Genomic DNA, 18,067 nt, shown 5'->3' on the forward strand with positions numbered 1-18,067 from the left:
AATTATGATGTCAGATGAATGTCTGTTAAATGTAGAAGGGATATGTCTAAAAAAGATGTGGTAAAAGAGAAATGTATATATTACTTATTACACAACCTGTGGATTTACTGAAGAGACACATACCGGAGATTGTGTCAGATCTCATATTATAGGGCAAAATGATCCCCGTGTACAGTATTGCATTGCACAATGGTATATCTCATTGGAGGGATAAAATTGTTGCTGCTGTTCTGAAGTATTTGGTAATGGCCACCATCAGTGACCAGTGAAAAACAAATGTCCTGATCTACCATGGAAAATCCTGTCTTCTGCAGTTCTCATTTATTTATTTTTTAACTTTTTGGTTTTGTAAGAACTGGGTTTTTTAATTTCTTTTTAGGCAAGCGGTAGATATTCTGGTATATTCAAATTTTCTAGAACTTCAGAAATTTAAATGTTCAGTTATTTATTTTTCCCTACCTTGAACAAAATATTGCTTAAGCTACGGTTTTATGACCTACAGAGATCAGTATTTTCAGTGAATATCTCAGGACATACATATAAGAGCCAATAACCACATGCCATGTGGGGTTAAAATCTGTGGTTATGTTTTGATGTTTAAATATTAAGGCTGTCGATTAATCGCAGTTAACTCATGCAGTTAACTCAAAAAAATTAATCGCGATTCATCACACTTCTAACAATAGAATATCAATTGAAATTTATTAAATATTTTTGATGTTTTTCTACATTTTCAAATATATTGATTTCTATTACTACACAATACAAAGTGTACACTGCTCACTTTATATTATTTTTTATTACAAATATTTGCACTGTAAAAACGATAAAAGAAATAGTATTTTTCAGTTTACCTCATACAAATACTGTAGTGCAATCTCTTTATCGTGGAAGTGTAACTTACAAATGTAGATTTTTTTTTTGTTACATACTGCACTCAAAAACAAAACAATGTAAAACTTTAGAGCCTACAAGCCCGCTCAGTCCTACTTCTTGTTCAGCCAATCGCTAAGACAAACAAGTTTGTTTACATTTATGAGAGATAATGCTGCCTGCTTCTTATTTACAATGTCATCTGAAAGTGAGAACAGGCGTTCGCATGGGACTTTTGTAGCCAGCATTGCCAGGTATTTAAGTGCCAGCTATGCTAAGCATTCGTATGCCCCTTCATGCTTCAGCCACCATTCCAGAGCACGTGCTTCCATGCTGATGATGCTCGTTTTAAAAAAAAATGCGTTAATTAAATTTGTGACTGAACTCCTTGGGGGGGAGAACTGTATGTCTCCTGTTCTGTTTTACCCACATTTTACCATATATTTCATGTTATAGCAGTCTCAGATGATGACCCAGCACGTTTGTTTAAGAACACTTTCACAGCAGATTTGACAAAACACAAAGAAGGTACCAAAGAGAGATTTCTAAAGATAGTTACAGCACTCGACACAAGGTTTAAGAATCTGAAGTGCTGTCCAAAATCTGAGAGAGGGGAGGTGTGGAGCATGCTTTCAGAAGTCTTAAAAGAGCAACACTCTGATGCGGAAACTACAGAACCCGAACCACCAAAAAAAGAAAATCAGTCTTCTGCTGGTGGCATCTGACTCAGATGATCAAAATGAACATGCGTCGGTCCACTCTGCTTTTGGTCGTTATCGAGAAGAACCTATCATCAGCATGGATGCATGTCCTCTGGAATGGTGGTTGAAGCATGAAGGGACATATGAATCTTTAGTGCATCTGACACGTAACTATCTACAATGCCGGCTACAACAGTGCCATGCAGAGGTCTGTTCTCACTTTCAGGTGGCATTCTAAACAAGAAGCAGGCAGCATTATCTCCTGTAAATGTAAACAAACTTGTTTGTCTTAGCAGTTGGCTGAACAAGAAGTAGGACTGAGTGGGCTTGTAGGTTCTAAAGTTTTAAATTGTTTTAGTTTTGAATGCAGTTATTTTTTTGTACATAATTCTACATTTGTATGTTCAACTTTCATGATAGAGATTGCACTACAGTACTTGTAATAGGTGAATTGAAAAATAACATTTATTTTTTACAGTGCAAATATTTGTAATCAGAAATAAATATAAAGTGTGCACTGTACACTTTGTATTCTGTTGTAATTGAAATCAATATATTTGAAAATGTAGAAAACATCCACAAATATTTAAATAAATGGTTTCCTATTATTGTTTAACAGTGCAATTAATGACAGCCCTATTAAATATTTATGTTTATATAGGCATCAGGTCTCCAAGTAATCTTAGTTTGATAAATCGTTCTTGAATAGTAGCCGTCTTTGCTGAGGCTGTTGGATTTCACAGTCTTAATGGGAGATTAGTTACCAGAATCTGTCTGGGGTTTGCCACCACTCATTTTATTGTGGAAGTGGTGTACGGCTTGTCTAATAACTCTTTCCTTTCCTATCTAACCAAGTCTTGTTTCTGCATGTGTAAACTCAGGTGGATGCACTACGATTACGTCTGGAGGAAAAAGAGACCATGCTGAATAAGAAGACCAAGCAGATCCAGGAGATAGCCGAGGAGAAAGGGACTCAAGCAGGAGAAATACATGACCTCAAGGACATGCTGGATGTAAAAGAACGCAAGGTCAACGTTCTTCAGAAGAAGGTAAGTTCGCAGATGTACAAGGTTCTTGTGTCTTCTGATATATCCTCAGTCCTGGTACAAAATATCCAAGGTTGCCAAAACATCCCTTTGTTCCTTTGTTTACATTTTAGTGGGTGAATTTGTTGATGTAATGGGAAGACTACGCTCACAAGTTTATAATGAACAGTCAAAGTTTTGAAGGGAAATTAAAAAACAACCCAAAAGCAAAACAGAGAAAACACCAATGTTAACCTTTCAGTGATCCTATATGTTGCTTCTGCTTCTACCTTACTGTTTGTAATGACTGAAGTATTTGTGTGGTGGACGTGTCGCCTGAAAACTCATCCTTTCCAACCCATTGCCTTAATGGCGGTGGGGAGGCGGAGGCTGTAGTTACTTTGGTAGTTCAAGAAATTGATTATGTGCCAGCTCAGCCAGTTTCTCTCACCTGGCCAACAGATTTTTATTTGCTTAAGCTATGAACCTTGAGGGCTCAAGACAATATTGAGTTCAGTAAGAGTTAACCTTGTACAAAAGGGGAAATTCAGGTGGAGTTTAAGCAATTTGACCAAAGTCGCATAGTAAATCAGTACTATTTATTAATAGAATCCAGGAATCCTATCTCCCAGTCCCCTGTTCTAACATTTAGGCCACATACCTTTTACTATGGACTTGGCTTTTTACTAAAGACTTATTACTTTTTAGGGATGTAAACAAGTCTGATTTCAGTGGAGTTATACCAGGCATGGCTTTGACCCATGTGTTTAAATGAGCCCTAGTGCATCATACTCAATACTGGTTGTGCTCCCTGTCGTACTTTTTGACCGAGAAGCTTGGATATATAATAATTGTTCAAAATGTTGCTAGACCATATATAGAAGTTGTGATAAATGAAAGGGGGGGGGGAGCTCCCTTTTATCGACACCCAGCCAGACAGTTAGCTATGAAATCACCGTTAGTAGCTGTTCTCTACTTGCTTTACCTGTAAAGGGTTAAAAAGTCCACAGGTAAAAGGAAGGGAGTGAGCACCTGACCAAGAGAGCCAATGGGAAGGCTAGAACTTTTTAAAATTGGGAAAAAACTTCCCCTTTGTCTATCTGTGTTCTCCTGGAGCGCAGAGACAGGGCTGGAACTATGCATAAAAAGCTTTGGGCCAGGTATGAAAATCATCCGATCGTACCTAGAAACTACTTATTTAAAACCCCAGATATGTAAGTAGATCAGGAAATGTCTAGGAAGGCGGGATTAGGTTTATCTTTTATTTATTTATGGCTTGTGGACTCCTCTGTGCTAACCCCAGGTGCTTTTGTTTTGCTTGTAACCTTTTAAACTGGACCTCAAGAAGCTATCTTGATGCTTAATCCTTGTAATTGTTTTTTTAAAACCTACCAAAAAGCCTAAGTTCCAGATGTATTTTCCTTCTTTTTGTTTTTAATTTTTTTTTACCTTTTTTAAGAACAGGATTGGATTTGTGTGTTCCTAAGAGGTTTGTGCACATGTTGTTTAATTAGATGGTGGCAACAGCTGATTTCCTTTGTTTTCTTTCTCAGCTCTTCCCCGGAGCGGGGGTGAAAGGGCTTGAGGGTACCCCCGAGAAAGGAATTCCCAAGTGCGCCTCTTCTCAAAGGGGTTTTTGCACTTAGGTGGTGGCAGCATCTACCCATTCAAGGTCAGAGAAAAGCTGTAACCTTGGGAGTTTAATACAAGCCTGGAGTGGCCAGTATAAATTTTTAAAATCCTTGTGGACCCCTACCTTCTGCACTCGAAGTGCCAGAGTGGGGAATTACCTTGACGGAGGTTTATGAGGATTGCTTCAATCTTTAAGTGAATGGACTTGGTCCTCTAACGTGAATATCCTTATTTTCGGTACTATTTATAACATGTGGCAGGTTTTTTAGCATTTCTTCTGAAGTTGAAATCCATTTTCTGTCTTCATTTATACAAGTCAAAATTCTGATTTTCCCAAGGATTGTTTGTCAGATCTTTTAATGAAAGTTTGAATTGTCAGTTACAGAAAATGTGTACAGACTTTAATCTTTTTTGTTTCTATCTGCAGTTTATTCATTTTTTTCGCTGGCTTGATCTAGCCTCCCACTCCCACGCCCTCACTAGCATTTACAACTGGCAATCCTGACACAGTAGGATTTAATCTTTATATTCTAGTTGGATACACAATGAATCAAAGGCCTTATGACTCTTGTCTAGTTTTAAACATCTCCTGATACAATGGCTGTTGCCAGTAAAGCTGTAAATATTTCATGTTGTCTTGGCTGGTGTGATGCTGGAATCTTGTTTTAGCTCTACCCATGTTATCTCAATATGGAACACAATAAGGTCCTCTGAAGGGAAACTGGCAGAAGAAAAAGTTTTCCCATTGTGCAGTGCTTCTAGATTTGCTTCTGTGGATATTAGGTGTCAGCAGCAGCATCTGTCCACTTCTGGTGGCAGTGAAGTGGAATTGATGACATGTTGGATGAACTAGTGTTGTACAAGAATGTATTGTTTGTTCAACTTTTATTAAATGCTTCTCCCTCCCACCCATTCCATCCCCCCCCAAACCCCTACCTACCTCTCCCCCTGGAGATCGGAACAGGACCGAGTGCTTGTTTTGCAGTGGGGACTTGCATTAGCATCAGAAGTAGAGGAACAAAATCTTGGAAATATGGACATTTTCATTACAGAGAACTTCTTAACTTGCACAGAAAAAACGTTGACTGGGCAATATTTAAATTTGGAAATAATACCTGGAAACTAAGGGTCTTAAAGTTGAAAGAATCTGATTATTATTATAAGTAGTAGCAGTAGCAATAGTGTAGCACCAAGGAGACCTGGTTATGGACCAGGATCCTATTGTGCTAGGTACTGTTTATGTAAAAAATTCTTTAAGCGAAGTGACACGCTGTCTGTTAAAATTAAGAAATACCATCTCTAGCAGTAAAGTTGTCATAGCTTTGGGCTAAATTATGCTCTTAAAGAATGATACTGTCAAGCATCCTTGGCCCAAAATTTGATCTGTTTTAAAACTGTTGAACAAAATCCTGTGATTCTAAATTATTATTCTAGGTATTTGATCTTTTGTTCAGATAACTAAAGAAATAGTTGTTTTGGGGATTCATAAAAATCTTTACTGTGCTCTACCTACTCTCTTTGCAGCAAAAGCTATCTAAAGCACTCCTTCTGAAGTTGTTGGATTCATGCCTGGATTGGTTGGCATAGGCAAATGTGTAGTGTATTCTGTGCACTGCTAAGAGCACGGTTGAGGCTGGTATATAAAAGAGGTAAACAAGAAACTATGCCTTCCAGTAATTCGAAAGAGGGATAGTGATGTTTACTAACTGGCTAATGATAAAATCAAAAAGAGGAGATGAATTTTAATTCAGCACTTTTAAGAGAGCTATAAATAATGCAGAATTTAAATAAATGAAAAAGTCCATTGGCATCACCACTTCCGTTAAGTTGATACGCAACAAAATGTGATGTCTTGGATCTTAGTAGGCAAACCTCGTCTAGCTCACATTTCAAGTACTAGAATTGCTCCACTTTGGAGTTCTTACAATTATATTTTTAAGACAGCACATTTATTTAATGCAATGTGAGGAGATCATATAAAATGTAAGGAATATGGAGCCTGGGAAAGTGATGCACAGCTCTCTCTCCCTCTGTCTCACTGGCATAAAATTAGTTTAACCAAACAGTCACTACCTTTGGAGGAGCCTTGTGTTTTCCTTTTCATTGAAAATAAATCTAGCAGAAAAGCTTATACTTTATGTTGCTTAGGGTCCATAGAAGGAGAGAATGATGTGGAGAGGACGGGCAGGGTATCACTAGCATTCACTCATGGTTCATTATCATCCTCCTTGCTCCATAGGTCTTGGAAGGTAGATGGGATCGGGAGGGAATAGAAAATTTTCAATACCAGATAATCAAAGCAGTTTGAAAGAACCACCTCTGAGACTACAGACACGTGGCTATTACTGTGAGACTGTAAAGTATAGTAACATGACAAACCTGTGCTTTTGAGTGAAGGTTGTGTTTCGTGTCTTAGGGAGTTTATACCACTCTCTGCAGCAGTTTGTTGTGCAAAGTAGCTGCCACATGACAAAATGTAAGTGCCTTTTCTGAACATGGCATATTTTTGAGGCAACTCCCCAGAGAGAATCTGATATTAATGGACCAACAATTAATGGACCACAGTTTATGAACCAGAGGCCTAAACATTTATCAACTGGATGCTAAAACTGAAGGTGTATAAAGAACTTCCCCCAAAGCCAGTTGTATTTTACTTATCTAAGTCTATTAAGAATAAATATTAAGGATAATAATAGTTTTAGAATCATCGAATCATAGAATATCAGGGTTGGAAGGGACCTCAGGAAGTCATCTAGTCCAACCCCCTGCTCAAAGCAGGACCAATCCCCAACTAAATCATCCCAGCCAGGGCTTCGTCAAGCCTGACCTTAAAAACCTCTAAGGAAAGAGATTCCACCACCTCCCTAGGTAACCCATTCCAGTGCTTCACCACCCTCCTAGTGAAAATGTTTTTCCTAATATCCAACCTAAACCTCCCCCACTGCAACTTCAGACCATTACTCCTTGTTCTGTCATCTGGTACCACTGAGAACAGTCTAGATCCTCTTTGGAACCCTCTTTCAGGTAGTTGAATGCAGCTATCAAATCTCCCCTCATTTTTCTCTTCTGCAGACTAAACAATCCCAGTTCCCTCAGCCTCTCCTCATAAGTCATGTGCTCCAGCCCCCTAATCATTTTTGTTGCCCTCCGTTGGACTCTTTCAAATTTTTCCACATCCTTCTTGTAGTGTGTGGCCCAAAACTAGACACAGTACTCCAGATGAGGCCTCATCAATGTCGAATAGAGGGGAATGATCACATCCCTCGATCTGCTGGCAATGCCCCTACTTATACAGCCCAAAATGCCGTTAGCCTTCTTGGCAAGAAGGGCATACTGTGGACTCATATCCAGCTTCTCGTCCACTGTAACCCCTAGGTCCTTTTCTGCGGAACTGCTGCCTAGCCATTTGGTCCCTAGTCTGTAGCAGTGCATGGGATTCTTCCGTCCTAAATGCAGGACTCTGCACTTGTCCTTGTTGAACCTCATCAGGTTGGTTTTGGCCCAATTCTCTAATTTGTCTAGGTTCCTCTGAATCCTATCCCTTTCCTCCAGCGTATCTACCACTCCTCCCAGTTTAGTGTCATCTGCAAACTTGCTGAGAGTGCAGTCCACGCCATCCTCCAGATCATTAATGAAGATATTGAACAAAACCTACCCTTGGGGCACTCCGCTTGATACCGGCTGCCAGAAGGAACTAAGAGGGTGTGGGGCTGGCGATGCCTCTTATACCAGTGCATAAATGTGGGGCTCCAGGGGGAGCTAGGGCTGGCCCTACAGATAGTGAACTTGAGAGGGGAAATCTCCGGCAACTTTGCACATGGGCGCACACACACCTTAGCATAGAATGGACATGAGCAACACCTCTCAAACAACAACAGTTACGAAAGGTAGGTAACCATTTTATTTTTGCCTTCTTCGTTGACCTCTCATCCACCGCAGGCTGAGCCTCTGCCTGTATCGGAGGAGGGGAAGAGCAGGAGAACATTCCACCACCACTCCACTTTTTCTCTTCCTTTCCTGATGAGGCTATCTTGCCTCCATCTCCTACTGCAGCTGACGACTTTAGACACTTTCAGGAGTCATTTTGCAGGATTGCAGACACTTTTCAGGTCCCTTTAGAGGGGGTGAAGAACTAACTTAAGCTGCTCAACATCTTGCATATGTCGTCATCTTCTAAAGTAGCCCTCCTTATCAACAAGGTCCTACTTGGTCCTGCAAAAATACTCTGGCAGACCCCCACGTCCATTCCACCAACTTACAAGCAGGTGGGAAAAAATATGTTCCTGCAAAGGAATTGGCATTTCTTTTTACTCACCCCACCCCGAATTCTATAGTTGTCAATGCTGTGCAGGAAAAAGGACATCAATATTAATCTCATCAATACCCACTGTGATAGAGACTGGAAACGACTTGACCTGTTCGGATGCAAAGTTTATTTGTCTGCAACTCTCCAATTATGCATTTCCAACTACAGGGCTCTAATGGCTAAATATAATTATGTCAACTATTCAAAAATACAAGAACTCTGCCAGGACCTGATGAAAGCCTGTACATCTCTGGAAACCTTTTTGGACTCTGTGGACATGGCTGCCCGTTCCATCACAACTGCCGTTGTTATAAGGCGGGCGTCATGGCTCCACCTCTCAGGCTTTCCTAAAGAGGTGCAAACTACAGTAGAGGATCTATCCTTGGAAGGTCCCAAATTATTTGTGGAGCATAAGGATTACTCCCTATGCTCCCTTAAAGACTCCCGAGCTACTGTACGCTCTCTTGGCATTGACACACCAGCACCGAAAAGACGCCCGGGAAGTATCTTCCCCTGCGGTCCTGACCACTGCAGTACACCCCTCAGCAGCCTTATGACACTGAGCACTGATGATAAAAGCCGCCTGCCATATGCAGACAGACCGCTCCTCAAGGGGGTACTTCACATGCACCTCCAGCCAAGCAACAATTTTGAAGGTGTGGTCGAGGCCCGGAGAAGCCTCCCCATGTTCCAGTCATACCAACCATCTTTGACATCCCACCAGTTTGGCAAATGCTTAGCCCTCTTCCTTCCATCATGGAGGCTAATCGCCTGAGACAGGTGGGTCCTCAAGATCATCAGGGAAGGATACTCCATCCCTTTCCTATCCATTCTACCCTACCACCCTCCCTCCCTGTCACTCTTCAGGGACCTTTCTCACGAACCCATTCTGCAACTGTGAGAAATAGAACTTGTCCCTTCTCAACAGAGAGGACAGGGTTTCTACTCCCTTTATTTTCTGATCCAGAAGAAATCGGGTGGGTGGTGGCCGATCCTGGACCTTTGAAACCTTAACAAGTTCATCAAACTGCAACCCTTCAAGATGGTTACCCTCTCCACCATTATCCCAGCACTGGAACAGGGGAACTGGTTCTCGGCCTTCGACCTCAAAGGTGTTTATTTCCTTATTACTATACCCCCTGACCACAGATGTTTTCTCTGGTTCACCATGGGCACTGACCACTATAGTACAAGGCACTGCCTTTCGGACTGTCAATTGCCCCTCATGTTCTTGAAGGTCTTTGTGGTAGTCGTTGCCTACTTCTGCAAGCAGGGCATCACCATCTTTTTATACTTAGACAACTGTCTCCTCAAAGTCCTGTCTGAAACCGCTGCTCTTCACACCTTCCGGGTGACAATGAACCTCTTCATGGAGCTAGGCCTTTGTGTGAACTTGGAGAAATCTACTTTAATGCCAGTGCAACACCTGGAGTTCATCGGGGCACAGTTAGATGCCATATAAGCCAAAACCTTCCTTCTACCTCACAGATTTTTGGCTATTGTCGACCTTGTATCCAAGGTAAAAGCCTGCCCCCAGATCTCCACCAGAATGTATCTCCCAGCTACTCAGCCACATGGCAGCAGCCACATTAGTGGTAAAGCACACACAGCTACACATGTGATGCCTTCAAGTGTGGCAACATACAGTATATGTCCCTCACAGGCACAGCCTGCACAAACGCATATCCAAGCCAATGAGAGTAAAGGACTCGCTACTCTGGTTGACACAGCCCAACAACATCTGTATTGGCATTCCTTTCCTGTAACTGTCACCTACTATGATTCTAACCACTGACACCTCCTTCATCAGTTGGGGAGCGCACCTTCACACTCAAATGGTGCAGGGCAGATGGTCCTTAACTGAATCTACCCTACATCTCAATCTCCTAGCGCTGTGAGTGATCCGCACTGCCTGCCGACACTTTCTCCCACTGATCGCACATTGCCGCATCAGGGTCATGACGGACAATGTGACCTGCACGTTTTACACAAACAGGCAAGGTGGAGTGAGGTCCCACTTGTTATGCTTGGAGACACTGAAATTATGGAACTGTACAAATGCAACACTTATATACTGTTTATTAACATGGGGAGGGACTGTTGTTTAGTAATTAGGCAGAGTGTCTGTGACTTGGATCTGAGTTCTGCTCTCACTCAGCTTTGCCACTACTCCTTATGTTAACTTGAAAAAGTTACTTTAACAACTTGTAATACACATTTAATGTACTTACCTATCTTCCAGGATGTGTTGAGGCTTAATGTTTGAAAAGTGCTACATAAGTAATAAGTTGTATATAGTCACATATTTTTGTTCTGTACGGGAAACAGGGATTTATGGCTGCTTTAGTAGTAGTATTGCAAGGAATGCCAGGAGATGGGAGTCCTGGTGCCACAGGTGAAGAACACCGAGTGCACCATCATCACTCAGAGAACCAGAACGAAGCTGGAGAGGATCCCGAAGGATGCTATCCGCTGCCAATACGTGGAAAACCTGAAACGGAAGTCGGACCAGGGCAAGGCCGTTGAGGTGACATGCAAGTGGGACACCAGCAACCACTTCCTCCCTGGGGGCAGTTTCACCCAATTTTGCCAGCTGGAGGTTCATGCGCCGGACCCGGCTCAACTGCATCCCACTGAACGGAGCCGTCCGCCACTGGAATCGGGAAAGTGACGCAGGAAGTGTGGCTATGCCAACAAGACACTACCCCACGCCTTGTGTAGCTGCAAGCCCCATTCCAGAGCCTGGCAGCTGCAGCACAACGCCATCCAAGATCGCCTGGTCAGAGCCATCCAATGACTTGTGGGGAAGGTAGCTGTGAACTCTGCCATCACCAGAACCGACAGCCAACTGTGACTGGACATCGTCATCACCAACGAGGACCGGAAGAAGATCATCATGGTGGACGTCACAGTGCCCTTCGAGAACAGGACCCTGGCTTTCCACGATGCCTGATCTTGAAAGCTGGAGAAATACGCCCCTCTTGCTGACATCCTGAGGGCTAGGGGCTACGAGATCCAAACTCACGCGCTGATCGTCAGAGCCCTGGGCACATGGGACCCCGGTAACAAACGAGTGCTGAGAGAATGTGGAGTCGGTCAACGCTACACTTGGCTGATGTGACAACTCATGGTGTCGGATGCCATCAGGTGGTTGAGGGACATCTACATAGAACACGGCAATATCAGGAGGAAGCGCAGTCTGGAAAGTAACTCAAATACTTTCCTGATGGACTGTTCTTTTTTTTTTTTTTCTCTAAATGGATAACCTATTCTAAATTCTCAATTATTGAGGCACAGTCTTCACTCATTGATATATTTTGCTTTCCGCCAGCAACTCTCTGTATAACTTTTTTCATGAGTAATGTATTCGAATGCATGGATGCTAAATATCTAAACTGTATTCTTAAATTCATTCACCTAAATTTGGGTTCTTGCTGATTTATGCACTATATGTATCTTTTATGACTTTAAAAACAAACTTTGTATTTGTGGTGTGACAAAGTTCCTCCTCTATCTTGGTGGGTCCTGCGCTTATTGGCGGATTTTCTTGCCTCAGAGATTAACCATGTGGGTTGGGGAACAGCCCAGAGACCTTCCCCTCTGGGAGAACCCACAGTCCAGGTCAATTGGGAGGTTTGGGGGGGAACTCGGGCCCACCCTCTACTCCGGGTTCCAGCCCAGGGCCCTGTGGACTGCAGCTGTCTATAGTGCCTCCTGTAACAGTTGCATGACAGCTACAACTCCCTGGGCTACTTCCCCATGGCCTCCTCCAAACACCTTCCTTATTCTCACCACAGGACCTTCCTCCTGGGGTCTGATAACGCTTGTGCTCCTCAGTCGTCCAGCAGCACACCCTCTCACTCTCAGCTCCTTGCACCTCTTGCTCCCAGCTCCTCACATTCCCACCACAAACTGAAGTGAGCTCCTTTTTAAAACCCAGGTGCCCTGATTAGCCTGCCTTAATTGATTCTAGAAGCTTCTTCTTAATTGGCTCCAGGTGTCCTAATTAGCCTGCCTGCCTTAACTGGTTCTAGCAGGTTCCTGATTACTCTAGTGCAGCCCCTGCTCTGGTCACTCAGGGAACAGAAAACTACTCATCCAGTGACCAGTATATTTGCCCTCTACCAGACTCCTGTACCCCACTGGTCTGGGTCTGTCACAGTGGATAATCTAAGCACTATACCTAGATGTACAGACACTCGTTTCTCAACCTATGTATTATATAATTTTTTTAACATTAGCTTTAGTAAAATTTTTATTTTCCCCCTCTTATTTTGTAGGTACTCAGTTTCTAACTATTTACTTTGCAACTAATTTTCAGTAGACACTGCAGTAATGATTTGGGTGGTACAGTGCTTAGTGTAAAATGGAAAATAGATTTTCAAACTACAGAAATAACGTAATGTATATATGTTCCCAAATTCCTTCCAAGCAGAGACTACTAGTGAAGTTGGGTGTAGAGTTTTCTTTCCGTTTCCTGACACTGTGCTGTGAAGTGAGCCCACAGTATTAGTGATAGCTGATAGTTAACATAGCATGTGTATTCTAGAGTTCAATATTTACAGTGTACCTGCGTATCTCCTCCCTTCCCCCTTGTATTTTTTTATGCCTAGGGCATGAAACAGGACAATAGCAGCTGGCTGTGCAGGCCTTACAATGGGATTAGTAAAGTTCCCCTCCTCCCTCAGGCTCTCCCCTGTGGTTTAATATGGTTTTATGTTACAGTACATTTCTTATCTTTGTAATAAATCACTGACTTAGAAAATGTAATTGAGTGTTTGAATCTGAGCCTCATTTAGAATCTGTGTTAAAATTGTACTGCTTCCTGCTTGACTGATTCTAAATGATAATGTAGATGAAAGTTTAATTTGTCATTAGCGTTCCCTTTGTATTCAGGCCCAAATCCTCTGTGCTTTCATTCTATGCCTTCTTGATATCCTCCGTCTATCCTGTATCTGGGTTCTTTCTTTGCTTGCCAAACTCCTCTTTTATCTGTAGTACTCCTTTGGTGAGCTAAAACTTTCCTGCTCTCAGCCTATTCTTAGTGCTCCCTGTACCATAATGAGTTGGTGGGGTGAAGTGCCATGCTACATGCATATCTGAGCTGAATTATTATAGCAGTTACTTATTTATAGGGCAGTATTCATCCTCTAAATGGTGAGTGACATCAAAGGCAATGTAGGAAAAGAGCACTGCCATTCCTGTCTCTACACAGGACCAAATTTGATGTGGAATGTAGGGTATTTCCCTGACAATAACAAACATTGGAACTCTTTTCTTTGTGTTTCTCCAAGTGAACAAGCTCAATTCACAGGCTAGTGTTTTTTTCACTTCACACATTTAAAAATGAAATAGCGTAAATGTTATAATGCTAGTCCTTGATCATCTTCTGAGCACCCTAGTCTCACCCTGCTTCATGCACAATGATGAACAAAAGGGCTGAGCTGCTTTTTCCAGTTCCAGAATTCTCTCTTCCCAGTTAATTTGGCTTCCACAAAATAGGGGTAATATCCACCCTGTGGTGATTCTGGCTTTACCTAGTTTCTCAAACTGGGAAAGCCCAAGAAAAAGACAAGTAATGTGCCTTTTGTGGCAAAGCTCTGCATCCTGTGATTTCTATGTTTCTGTGCATCATACATGAAGCCTCCACACCCGTATAGTGTTTTCAGAGGCTTAGTGAGGTACAGTCATACCTTTATCAAGGACCTGAGGGCCAGATAGACTGAACTAATGTGAAATCAGATTTTCTTAAGGAATTTAGTCCCTTCTGTCTCATACACCTCTTATATTTGCAAATGCCCTATCCCATCCAGATTTAAAATAAAAACACAGAGGAAAAAATAGCCCCATTACCATATCGTACAAGTTGACAATCTGCTAGACCACTTTACACAGGTATTGATTGAGAAGGAAAGGAGAGTGTCCTTTGTTACTGATTCTCTAAAATAACATTTAAATAACAACAAACTTGTATGAAATGACAGTGCACATGCATGTTTATTCACGAGATCACCTCCTTTCAGGATATATTGATCCTCATTATCTTGTGGTGCTGCAGTGGTGGAATGTGGTTTTTCTGCTTTAAGCTTAGCCAAAACAAGCCCATACACACACATTAGCAAAGTACCTTCCAGAGCTTGACTCAGATATGGTTGAATGCCCCAAGTGAAACTACTTTCTAGATCTATCATGCCATTTCCTACTGGCTTTAATGGGTGCCAGGAACATAACATTCAAAGACACAGTCACAATTAGCACTCAATAGCATCAGCAGGCAGCACTAATGGAGGACTAGTCTAGTGCTATTCAGTGTGACTAGATCTGGATTTCAAGCCAAATGGATATTAATGAAAATTATAGTTTTAAGTGTTATCATTTATAACAACATATAAAATAAATTATTGCAATGGGCTCAGTGCTGATTCTCAGTATCTGGGAATTTAATTTCTACAAAGTAAGGTAAACCTGAACTTATAAGTAGGGCTGTTGATTAATCACAGTTAACTCACGCGATTAACTCAAAAAAATTAATCACAATTTATTGCACTGTTAATAAATTTCAATTGGTATTCTATTGTTTAATATTTTTGGATGCTTTTCTACATTTTCAAATATATTAATTTCAGTTACAACACAGAATACAGAGTGTAGAGTGCTCACTTTAAACTATTATTTTTTATAACAAATATTTGCACTGTAAAAATGATAAAGAAATAGTGTTTTTCAATTCATTTCATAGAAGTACCATAATGCAATATCTTTATCATGAAAATGCAACTTACAAATGTAGAATTTTTTGTTACATAATTGCACTCAAAGAAAAACCTAATGTAAAACTTTAGAGCCCACAAGCCCATTCAGTCCTACTTCTTGTTCAGCCAATCATTAAGACAAACAAGTTTGTTTATATTTACAGAACATAATGCTGCCTGCTTCTTATTTACAATGTCACCTGAAAATGAGAACAGACATTTACATGGCACTTTTGTAGGTGGCATTGCAAGGAATTTATGTCCCAGTTGTGCTAAACATTCGTATGCCCCTTCATGCTTCGGCCATGATTCCAGAGGACATGCTTCCATGCCTATGACTCTCTTTAAAAAAAATATGTTAATTAAATTTGTGTTTGCACTCCTTGGGGGAGAATTGTATGTCTCCTGCTCTGTTTTACCCACATTCTCCCATATATTTCATGTTATAGCAGTCTTGGATGATGACCCGGCACATGTTGTTTGTTTTAAGAACACTTTCCCTTCAGATTTGACAAAATGCAAAGAAGGTACCAATGTGAGATTTCTAAAGATAGCTACAGCACTCGACACAAGATTTAAGAATCTGAAGTGCCTTCCAAAATCTGAGAGGGACGAGGTCTGGAGTATGCTTTCAGAAGTCTTAAAAGAACACACTCCAGTGCGGAAACTACAGAACCCAAACCACCAAAAAAGAAAATCAACCTTCTGCTGGTGGCATCTGACTCAGATGATGAAAATGAATATGCATTGCTCCGTTCTGCTTTCGATCGTTATCAAGCAGAACCAGTCATCGGCATGGATGCATGTCCTCTGGAAGCATGGTTGTAGCATGAAGGGACATATGAATCTTTAGAGAATCTGGCACATAAATATCTTGCGATGCCAGTTACAACTGTACCTACAAACACCTGTTGTCACTTTCAGGTAACTCTGTAAACAAGTATCAGGGGGTAGCCGTGTTAGTCTGTATCTACAAAAACAACAAGGAGTCTGGTGGCACCTTAAAGACTAACAGATTTATTTGAGCATAAGCTTTCGTGGGTAAAAACCTCACTTCTTCGGACGCATAGAGTGAAAGTTACAGATGCAGGCATTATATACTGACACATGGAGAGCAGGGAGTTACTTCGCAAGTGGAGAACCAGTGTTGACAGGGCCTCACGCTCTCAAAGAAACTGAGGCCCTGTCAACACTGGTTCTCCGCTTGCAAAGTAACTCCCGGCTCTCCATGTGTCAGTATATAATGCCTGGATCTGTAACTTTCACTCTATGCGTCCGAAGAAGTGAGGTTTTTACCCACGAAAGCTTATGCCAAATAAATCTGTTAGTCTTTAAGGTGCCACCAGACTCCTTGTTGTTTTTGTAGATACAGACTAACACGGCTACCCCCTGATACTTAACACCATGCAAGGCACTAAATTTAGCCATATGGAGTGGAAATCCATCAACCTCAACAAAAAACTTGCACAGATACAGACAGACATCATCTTTCTCTCCGAATGCAAACAGTTGGACATCATACCAAATGGACTGACGGTAAAAAATCCATTGCAATCAACATACTACACTGACTATGGTGAGAGACTGTGCCACACACTCTGAAAGAAACTGAGGCCCTGTCAACACTGGTTCCCCACTTGCGAAGTAACTCCCTGTTCTCCATGTGTCAGTATATAATGCCTGCATCTGTAACTTTCACTCTATGCATCCGAAGAAGTGGGGTTTTTACCCACGAAAGCTTATGCCCAAATAAATCTGTTAGTCTTTAAGGTGCCACCAGACTCCTTGTTGTTACTGTAAACAAGAAGCGGACAGCATTATCTCCTGCAAATGTGAACAAACTTGTTTGTCTGAGCGATTGGCTGAACAAGAAGTAGGACTGAGTGGACATGTAGGCTCTAAAATTTTACATTGTTTTATTTTTGTGTGCACTTATTTTTTTGTACATAATTCTACATTTGTAAGTTCAACTTTCATGATAGAGATTGCACTACATTATTTGTATTGGGTGAATTGAAAAATACTATTTCTTTTTTTTACAGTGCAAATATTTGTAATAAAAATCATAATAAGTGAGCACTGTACATTTTGTATTCTATGTGGTAATTGAAATCAATATATTTGAAAATGTAGAAAACATCCAAAAATATTTAAATAAATGGTATTCTCTTATTGTTTAACAGTGCAATTAATCACAATTAATTTTTTTCATCACTTGACAGCCCTACTTATAAGGTTAGTAATATACAAGAAAACAAAAATGAGAAATCCTGGCACAATTTACCAATCAAGCAGAATGCAGAGAGATGAGTTTAAATAGTTAAAGCTGCAACATTTTATTTTAATTTATTTGAGAGAAGTGCCTCAGCGCAGAAATTGGGACAGCTATATTTTCTTGTCCGACAACCGAATTTGAAGTCTTATCTGCCTCTGGACAAGTTAGGAAACCCCCGTCCCCTCACCCCAGTCTAGTAAATTGTTCTCATGGTGTGAAAACAAGAAGTTTAAAGATTAAAAAAATCTGAAACCGAGAATATTTTTATTCACACATTGCACAATCAACCTGAGAAGTGAACTGCCAAAAATTATTGATGAGGCAGAGAACTTAAGAAGATTCAGCATTAGATACCATAGGTTAAACATTCAAATTCAAACCTTCATGTTTCAGGAGATAAGCCATCCATTAACTTCTTGTGGTTTGAAAGAAACACCCCACCTCTTCCCCTCATGTTTTACATGTTTTACCTTCCTCTGAAGCTTCTGGTATTGACCACTGTC

General features: G+C 41.1%; 1 protein-coding gene across 42 annotated transcripts in view; it reads left to right on the plus strand.

Moving 5' to 3' along the window:
- ERC1 (ELKS/RAB6-interacting/CAST family member 1) overlaps positions 1 to 18,067 on the plus strand; it is a 525,728-nt gene that overhangs the window by 153,174 nt on the left and 354,487 nt on the right. For all 42 annotated transcript variants that reach the window (XR_010598153.1, XR_010598155.1, XR_010598149.1 and 39 more), the window contains one exon: positions 2,456 to 2,623. Coding sequence is in view for 35 of the 42 variants with exons in the window: in XM_065582406.1 (XP_065438478.1) it covers positions 2,456 to 2,623 (168 nt within the window). In the remaining 7 variants the exon portion in view is untranslated. The remainder of the gene's footprint in view (positions 1 to 2,455; positions 2,624 to 18,067) is intronic.

Source organism: Chrysemys picta, chromosome 1, assembly GCF_011386835.1.
Source record: "Chrysemys picta bellii isolate R12L10 chromosome 1, ASM1138683v2, whole genome shotgun sequence".
In the NCBI taxonomy this organism is placed as follows: Eukaryota; Metazoa; Chordata; order Testudines; family Emydidae; genus Chrysemys; species Chrysemys picta.